Source organism: Volvox carteri (genome assembly GCF_000143455.1).
Source record: "Volvox carteri f. nagariensis unplaced genomic scaffold VOLCAscaffold_77, whole genome shotgun sequence".
NCBI classification, from domain to species: Eukaryota; Viridiplantae; Chlorophyta; class Chlorophyceae; order Chlamydomonadales; family Volvocaceae; genus Volvox; species Volvox carteri.
The window spans coordinates 225,920-234,658 of record NW_003307620.1 but is presented as its reverse complement, the minus strand read 5'-3'; the positions used below and the strand labels follow the sequence as shown (position 1 = coordinate 234,658).

At 55.0% G+C, this 8,739-nt stretch overlaps 3 protein-coding genes across 3 annotated transcripts in view; 2 read left to right on the top strand and 1 right to left on the bottom strand.

The window, feature by feature from the left end:
* Positions 1-700, top strand: part of VOLCADRAFT_119755 (uncharacterized protein) — a gene marked incomplete at both ends in the record, with an annotated part of 19,567 nt that extends 18,867 nt beyond the window's left edge. Inside the window, one exon of the mRNA XM_002957658.1 lies at positions 636-700. Coding sequence (XP_002957704.1) covers positions 636-700 — 65 coding nt within the window. The remainder of the gene's footprint in view (positions 1-635) is intronic.
* Positions 583-4,568, bottom strand: VOLCADRAFT_98781 (uncharacterized protein; the record flags this gene model as incomplete). Its single annotated transcript, XM_002957630.1, has 6 exons — positions 583-675; positions 785-857; positions 1,037-1,069; positions 2,035-2,174; positions 3,513-3,662; positions 4,035-4,568. 6 exons carry the CDS (start codon positions 4,566-4,568, stop codon positions 583-585), a joined length of 1,023 nt encoding a protein of 340 aa, XP_002957676.1.
* Positions 4,569-4,878: 310 nt separating this feature from the next.
* Positions 4,879-8,456, top strand: VOLCADRAFT_43444 (uncharacterized protein; the record flags this gene model as incomplete). The annotated part of the gene is made up of 7 exons (XM_002957657.1): positions 4,879-5,153; positions 5,348-5,471; positions 6,262-6,441; positions 6,562-6,716; positions 7,334-7,451; positions 7,903-7,990; positions 8,314-8,456. Coding segments are annotated over 7 exons (1,083 nt in total), but the record flags the coding sequence as incomplete, so codon positions are not given.
* Positions 8,457-8,739: the final 283 nt, after the last annotated feature.

The following is an 8,739-nucleotide window of genomic DNA, read 5'->3' as shown; positions in this document are numbered from 1 at the left end:
TCTGTTCAGCTGGGTGGGCTGAGGCAATCCGTTAGCTGGTGGAGAGGCTGGGAAGGTGGGAGGGGGTGAGGTCTCAGACGATGTAAACTGCTTTAATGAACTCCATGAATAACTCTTAACTGAGAAACTCGTATCAGCTAGCGATACCTAATCGAGGTTCGGTTTGAGGGTAGTTAGGTCGGGGGCCCACAAAGACTGGAAAGGCCGCGGTTGGGGTTAATCCTCGAGGGGGAGAGTGAGAGGGAGAGGGAGAGAGAAAGAGTTGAGAGAGGATGAGGTTGGGCGGATGAGGGAGGGAGGGAGGGAGGGTGTGTGATGTTATGGTGAACCTATTCGTTGCTATATGTACGACGACAGCTTATTATCAGTTGCCAGTTGTTCGGTTATAGCTCCGTTAGTTGGTCGTTGTAAACGGGATGGATCGGGTCGGAAGAATGGTGGATGTGGTTGTTCCTTTGCCCTGTTATGCAACAACCCGACATACATACATACATAAATACATACATATATACATACATACCGGCATGTTTGCTCACACGGCTTTGGCCGTCGCAGGCCCCGCAGCAACCTAACTGATTAGTCTCATCTCATCGTCTTAGGGTCGAACGCGATTGCCACCACCACTGCCACTACAGCGCCTCTCGCCGACATCTTCATGGAACATATGGAACACAACTGCGAACAGTTTCGGAGCCCTTGATGGTTAATGAGCGCGGTTTTCTTTTTTTTATACGGTCTTTATCGATCCATGTACATGTGTTACGAAAGGCTGCATCTGACGCACCTGGGCTCTCCGACTGGTTCGCTTTTTGTCACTCAGCAATTCAAATGTCACCGTAGCAACAGCATCCGTGATGCTGCGGCGCGGTGTGGGGTGGCTGTGCGGTTGTTCATAAGGATAGAGGCCTTATCTTAGTGGGGAGGTAGGGAGAGGGGGCCTACTCCGTCCTCGACCCCTTCGAACCCCTTCAAACCCCTTCAAACCCCCCTAACCATCATATACGTGTTAAGCCCTGCCCTCGCTTTGTCTACCTACCTGCCAGAGTGCGCGCTGCCACCGTTGCCACCGCTGTGGATTGAAAGAACAGGAGGAGGAGGGGGAGTCGGAGGGGAAGGGGGAGGGGGAGGGGGAGGGGGAGGGGGAGGATCGACTGACGTGGCTGACGTGAGATGGCTACGTGTCTCGGACCAACGGACACACAAACAGACTGACAGACAAACAAACAAAACAAGCGAACAAACTGATTACCAAAAGTGAAACACACACACAGACAAACATACGGACAGCTTGATTGGGGCCAACAGCGGCGTGCGTGCGTGTGTTGGCGCCGACTCAGACTCAGATAGAGCGCTACATATGGTGCTATTTGTCCCTCAGTTGCACCCCTGGTGGGGTGGGGTGGGTTTGCGTTAATGTGTCGCAACATGGAAAAAGGGCTGCGGGACCTGGGCGGGGAGAGCGTCTCTGCTGCTGTTTTGGTGCTGTCCGGATGTTTTGCTGTCCGGATGTCGAGTGTTGTCCAATCCCGGGGTGCAGCGCTACTGCGGCCTTTTTGGAGCTCTCCGATAGTCCTTGTAGCTGCTGTTTGGTAGTGGTGGATGGTGGGTGCAGAGGGCAGCACTGCCGTTCGGATCCACCCTTCTGTACGACGCGTCCCCCTCCTCCTCATTTATTATTTATTCGTTTTGAGCTTTTTTCCGGTTACATGTATCGGTCGTGCTGGCCACTGGCTGAGATTGTTATATTGTACTTGCTGGTCACTGAGATTGTTATTGTGCTATGTGCCGTGGGGTTGCGCACGTGGCTATTATTACCATTATTACTATTACCTTGAAAAAGGTGTTTAGCTATACACCACCACTACCATCACCTTGTTCAGCTGTTCGCGTGCATGCGCACACACATAAGCCGTTTGCGAGCGTGTGAGAGTCAAAAGACCTCTCCTGGTCAGCTTCTGTTTTTTTTCGATGCAAGAAAGCCATGATGATGATGATGATGATAATGATGATGATGATGCAGGACAGACGACTGACGGACAAACAACGGGCGTTGCACTGAGTTTGTAACGCCCGTTGCCGTCGACGTCGGTTGCTGTCGCCGATAGGGACCCTAACTTGCCGCTATAACTCAGGGGGGATCCCCTCAGGGAGTGAGACCTCTCGGCCCACATCAGCTGGGGGGGGGGGTAATGGATGTCTCAAACACATATAGAGGGATGTGATTGGAGAGCGGATGGGGATTTGCAGAGCACCACAACATCACCCCCCCCCGCATCGTGTGAACCTCAATGTCCAGCCCAATCAATCAATTTTGAAGCCCTAGTGCCCTTCCCAATGTAAAAAAATCAAAACATAGTTTCTAATTTCGTACTCCGTACACATCACCAATCCTACACCAATCCAAAAAGGCATAATGTTTCTGCAAAGTACGCATGTATGTATGTGTTAGTGTGTGTATCTGTACGGTCCTCAGCGTTGAGCTACCTATCCCCACGGCCCCCCTCCCTCCGGTATTAAACGTCGCCGACTGCTGCTGTGAACCCTAGACTGACGGACTGACTGTTTTTAAACGTCTAAAAGCACCAGCACCAAAGCTGTGGGGGGTGCATTTAAGGAGGAAGAAAAAAAGCGCAGTCGCTTTGCTGCTTTGCGGCAGCTTCGTCGGACCAGAATGTATCCTTAACATTGAACAAATATACATACATACATACATACATTACATGCGTACATACATATAGTACATATATATAGTGTGATCTAAGTCATGTAGTGCAGTTAAGGGCATCGTTGATATCTCTACATGTGCCGAGGAGCGACTTCCCCTTCACAAAGACCTCTCCTCCTCCTCCTCCTCCTCCAGCAAAGGGTGGCCATTGCGGTTTGTGCGGTTGTGCCTCCACCACTAGTCCGTTCAACGTCGACTACTTTGACTCAACTGTTTTGACAGTTGTCGTATTCTTCAGCCTGCCTCCCCTCCCTTCCCCTCCTCTCCTCGCTGCTTTCACCACCACGCCAATACACACATGCCGCCTCTTGTTTCTTATGCACCTTTCTGCTCCTGCCCGCCGTTCTTGCATGATTGCCAGGATCAGCCATCTTAGTCGCACGGCGACTGGCACCGGAAAACACCCTGTCAGCCAGCCAGCCAACCAGCAAGTGCATCCTGCTACTTCACCTGTGCCTACCACCATCTGCCCCCCTCACCGTCTGTCCCACAGCCACACCTCCACACACGCACACTCTCTCTTATACAAACCTCCACAAGCACCTCGATTCCTTCTTATTCTTCAAGAACACACGCCATCCATCCATCCACCCATCCATCCATCCATCCATCCACCCATCCATCCATCCATCCATCCACCTACCCACCTAACGCCCACACATGCACACTGAGTACCCCCCGGTCATTGGCCCCGGAGTCCTCCCCCTTCCCCCCTTTCCTTTCCTCGCATGCTCTCCACCAGTACGGCTCTGTACGACAGATCCACGAACTGGATCGCGCCACGCACCTCCCCCTCCGTCAACTCCCTGTCTCCCCGTGCTCCCCATACAAGCACCTGGCCGCTTGCGTAGTCCACAGCGCACCGCTCTACCCCGGGCAACCGCATCAAGGCCAGCTTGAGGCGCGCGGCACAGCCCTCGCACTTGATGCCGGTGACCTGGAAACGGAGGTATACAGAACCCCCCGTGGGCGACGGTGGAGGTTGGGTTTTGGTTGCTACTGTTGGTGTTGTTTTTTCATAAGCTTCTGTTGTTAGCGCGTTTGTTGTTGTTATGGCGTTTCCTGTTTCATCTTCATTCGTTGCTCCAGTGATGATGGTGGGCGCTGTGGTGGGTTGACTTGCCGTACTGTGTCGTACGCCGTCTTGGTCAGGGTTGGTGAGCGTATCGTGGAGAGGGGAGGGGGGAATGGAAGCGGAAACGTCAGCTGGTGCATTCCTGCTGTTGTCTTTGCTGCTGTAACTGTTATTGCTGCTGCTGCTGAGCAGGTTTGAATTCAGAGGTATCAAAGTGACTTCCCTGGAGTGTACCGTTGCAGCGGTAGTGGCTGCGACAGTGCCATTCGTGGCGGTTGCCTGGGTTTCGTCCGTGCGGCGGTTGTGCTTTGAGCTATTTGCGCTCGAGTTGGTGCTCGCAGAGACGTGATGCCCGGCCGGCTCTGCTGCTGCTGCTGCATTTGCTGGTGCTGGTGGTGGAGGGTGTAGCCGGCTTGTGTGGAGATTATGGAACCGCACCGCGTCCTGGCTGAACATGAGGGCAGTCGTGAGCGCGATGGTCAGAAGGCTTTTTCGGTTAAATCCGTCTCGGTACAGGAGGTGGGCCAGCGCAAGGACGGTGAGGGCTCTGAAGTGATTCTTCCATGGGTTGAGGACGGCAAAGCCAGCACAGCCGAGCTGGAGTGAATTCAGCAGAAGTTGAATGACACAGCAGGAGCTAGCGAATAAACTGCCAAGGATGCTCAACCCGGTGAGAGCCCTGGTTGCAGAGGATGACTGATGAGCTGACGAAAGGGGGACTCTTCGGTTTGGCGGTTGGGGTATTAATGATTGGCAGTGACAGGACATTGTTGTAATTTAAACTGAAAGATAACAAGTCAGGTGTTTCGGTTCAGTGAAAACTCTCTAGGTGGACGAGCAGTCGTGCATAATTCGAAGTCGCACGGTCGTTCGTGGAATTGCGTCACGCCCTTGAAATGAGCGGCTGCAGAATTTGTAAACCTATCTCGGCGATGCTTAAAGCCTGAGCTTAGCAGCTGCGGCTTGCTTCTTGCATTCCTCGTTTCTACTACTTTCCACAGGGATTGCGCCTCAGCCTTCTTTCCGGTACACCTCCGACACTATGCAGGCTCCTTCCATTTCCAGAACCCGTGCAAGAATGCGGTTCCTTGTTTCTGAGCGTTGCGGTGGTCAACTAGGTCTTTGCAGCCGTCAGAAATTTGCGCCCTCGGCGCCTAGGCTTGTGCGGCGTCTTCCAGTTGTTCCACTTGCTCTTTACCACAATCCAGGCCCAAGGGAACCGGGCCGAGCAAAGGCGGCCCAACAGTCGCTACAACGGGTGCTTGAGCTTGTCCAGCGCGGGGAACGCGACGCTCTGGTGGACTATTTTGCTACATCCAACCTTACCGACACACCATCTCTGAAATTAGCGAGGTGTGTGCGAAATTTGTGTGAGATAGAATGTGACACAGGTTTTTTGAACTTGAACCGTTCGTCGCGCGGCCGGGCTTGGCCATTCGGCTGCGGAGCTGAGGTACCCATGCATAGCAGTCTCTTTCATGCTAAGGCATGAACTTATTTCCTCTTACGGCTGCTGCTGCACTGGCTCGCCATTCAACGACATGCAGCGGAGGAGAGGTGATGGTGTTTGAGGACGTCATGGAGGGCATGCTGCTGCGCTCCCCGAGCCAGCACTTCCTCGACAGCTACGCCATCAGGCATCTCATCCTCTCTTCGCCTGCCTCAACTCAGGTGCAGTTACTCCCGGCGAGATATCCGGCGCAGGATTGACATTTGATCCCCTTATAGCGTATCACCGCGTTGCGAAACCGACGTACGCAGACCGGGCATCTGGCTGTCATTCTCCCCTCTTCGCTTTTATCATCATGTATTCTCATGTTCCGCTATCACTCTTTCGTGGCGGGCGAGACACATGGCTCACTGCTCTCGCCGCTTTGAAACACGCCTAGCATCAGCGCATACACCCCCGCCCAGCAGCTTCTGTCTTATGCCTCCACTACAAACTACTACTCTCCCTTCCGCCCCCGCGACACCTTGAGGAATACATAGCGCGTGCCGCACACCAAACTGGGTCCCTTCTCCTGCAATCCGCGCCTGCCCTTCCGTTCCTCACTCACTTGCTACGTCCCTCTAATCCGTCGCCGATCATCCTCCCAACCGCTGCCAAATCCATTCAACAAGTCGGAAGCGTCTCTCCTGTGTGCGACCCACGTCCGTAACCCACATCAGCCTCCTCCCCCACCTGGACCTCTTCCAGCCTTATACTCCTCTTACTTCTCTGCCTCTCGGTTGGCAGCTGTATCTTGTCTTGGGCTCCTGCAATGTAGATATGGATAAATATATTTCCATGATACACATAATGTAATAATCGTAATAATCCTGTTCAATAAATTAGAATGCCCAACCCAAACCAACTACTACTACTACTACTACTACTATCGTTTTCCCTGCCTCCTCTTTTTGTGGCTGATCGCATCATCTTTTTTCCTTTTCCTCGCCCTCACCCCCCGCCCTCCCGCAGCTCCTGTCGGGCCTTATGCTGGGTCCCAACAAGTACATCCAACGAATGGCAGTCACCTCTCAAATGGGCGAGAGCTGCATCCTGACCTTCACGATGACCGCCGACACAACCGCCAAACAACCCACATCGCCCGGAGGCAACCGCTCAACGGACAAGACAACCGCCGCAACCCCCACAGCGGTTTCACCATCCACCTCCTCCTCGACAGACATACATACGACGGTGGAGCAGGGGGCCGGTAAGGATGTGGCCGACCTGACGTCTCTAACTCCCGCAGCCGCTGGCGGGGGAAGCCAGGAGGGTGACCCAGGAGCGGTGGTTTCGGAGCCGCCGGTCTGGCGGCTCAGGAGCGTCCGTGGTGAGCCGCAGTACGGCATCGGTGTCGTACAGCCTACGGCTCCCAGTCCTGAGCTGTCCCCTGAGCAGATTGTGGAGGCGCACTTGGCGGCATTGCAGTGAGTGTGTGTGAAGGGCGGGAGGCTGTGAGTGCCGTGGCGGTGGTGGTAGTAGTGATGCTGGTGACGTGGTTCGTGTCGTGTGTGATACCGGGGGGGGGAATGGTGGGTTTAGGGTACTTGCCATGGTGGGGGGGAGGGACGGAACCTGGGGCCGGTGCTGGGGACTCTTTTTTAAGTCTCAATGTGTTGGCCAGGTTGGGGGCCAGAAGGGGGGAGGGCGACGTGGGCCGTGTACATCCATCCATCCATCCATCCATCCATCCAGCAAACAGGGACGCGACGCGGTGCATCGCTGGGGGAGGTTGGATGGTTGGGTGGGTCGCCTGGGCGGCTATTGTTGTGCTTTTGATGTCGGAAGGGAGAGGTCTGTGTGGCAGTGGCAGTGGCAATCCCCCAAATGCCGGACCACTACATCCGACGTACGCTCCATCTCCCCCTCCGTCGTCGTCTCCTCACCCCACCACAGTGCTTCCTCACCTCTTGCCCCTTTCCCCCCCCCCCCCAATCGTGTGTGGTTCGTCTTCCCCCCCCCACACACACTTCTCTCTCCTCTCTTCACTCTCTCCCCCCCCGTCTGTGTGGTGGATTCTTGCTGTCCTGTGCCCCTCCTTCAGGCGCAAGGATGTTCCCGCCGCCTTTCAGTTCCTCAGTGCGGGCAGCCGGAAGATCATCGGGGATGTGCACAAGTTCGCGGAGAACGTGGCGAAACACAGGCGGTACGGCGGACTGCTGGTGAGACGGGGGGAAGGGGAGGGGGCCCTGGTGGGGGGGAAGGGTGTCCGCATGTATGTGTGTGTGTACGGATGGAAGTAGGGGTTCCGTGGTGGGTCAGTGGTGGGTCAGTGCGTGCGGCGTTGGGGGGGAAATGCCGTAGGTGTGGTGTGTCAATCGAGTGCGTTTCGGTTGGGGTGGGAGGGGAATGGGGATTTTGATGGGATCGTACACTGCGGTGCTTGATGGTGATGTGCGTGCGTGTGTGTGTGTGTGGCGGTGTATGTATGTATGTGTGTGTGTGTGAAGTGTGTATGGTGGCGTTCAGATGATGGCTTTTTTTATCACAATGTTGATTAACATGAAATCTTGCAATTTCTTATTATCACTTTTCACCTAACAACCTTGTCCCTTCTTCGCCTTCCCGCCCGCCTTGCTGCCGCACCCCCTCCTGGACCCTCCCGCCGATCAGGGCCATATCGTGGCCACCAGTGTACGGCGCTGCATGGCCCGACCCACCACCTTTTTGGAGATCGTGTCGGTGACCTCAGCAAGCGGAAGTGGGTGTGTGGGGGGGGAGTAAGGGATGTAAAGGGGGCCGGGGCGGACTGTTGGGCTTCCGTCCGGGGGGGGGGTGACTGAATTCATTATATGAGAGAGACCTGACATCATGATGGCAGCCGTGGTGTAGTGGAGTGAGCCGCGGGGGGGGGGCGGGAGCGGGGAGGGCTTAATGGCGTGTAGTTTTTCTTCTGTGTAGCAATGTCCCCGTCGTCGGCGTTTATCACGAATTTTGGAATCGCCGAGTGTTTCCCTCCTCCCTTCCCTTCCCTTTTTGCATCCACCCTTCCCTCGACCCCGACCCGGGTAATCCGCCGTACAGCCCGGTTTGTGTTTTGTTACATCCTAAGCCAGGAGACGTCTGGTTCCGGAGCGGGGTGTTGGTCCATCGACTTTATCAAGGTGGTGGATGACCCCCGGCTGGTGGAGGCGGTGGAGAGCAGCTGCGCGGCCCAGAGGCGGGCGGCACAGCAACAGAAGCGGGAGGGGGAGGAGTGAGGGGAGGAGTGGGGGGTTTGGGGAAGGGGAAGTTGTGTGTGTATGTATGTATGTACGTATGTCTCTTTGGGGGGAAGAAGTATGTGCATAGCCGGGCTTTCCTTTGCGTGTTTTTGAGTAAGGGGGTTCCCGCAGTCCGCATCCCGGTAGCGCCGCGTCGGTACGTCTGTATGTCTTGTACTTTGGCACATTGATTTTTTTGGAAAGTCGGGAAGGACAAGTTGGGAAGAAGATGACATTTGAAGTCTGC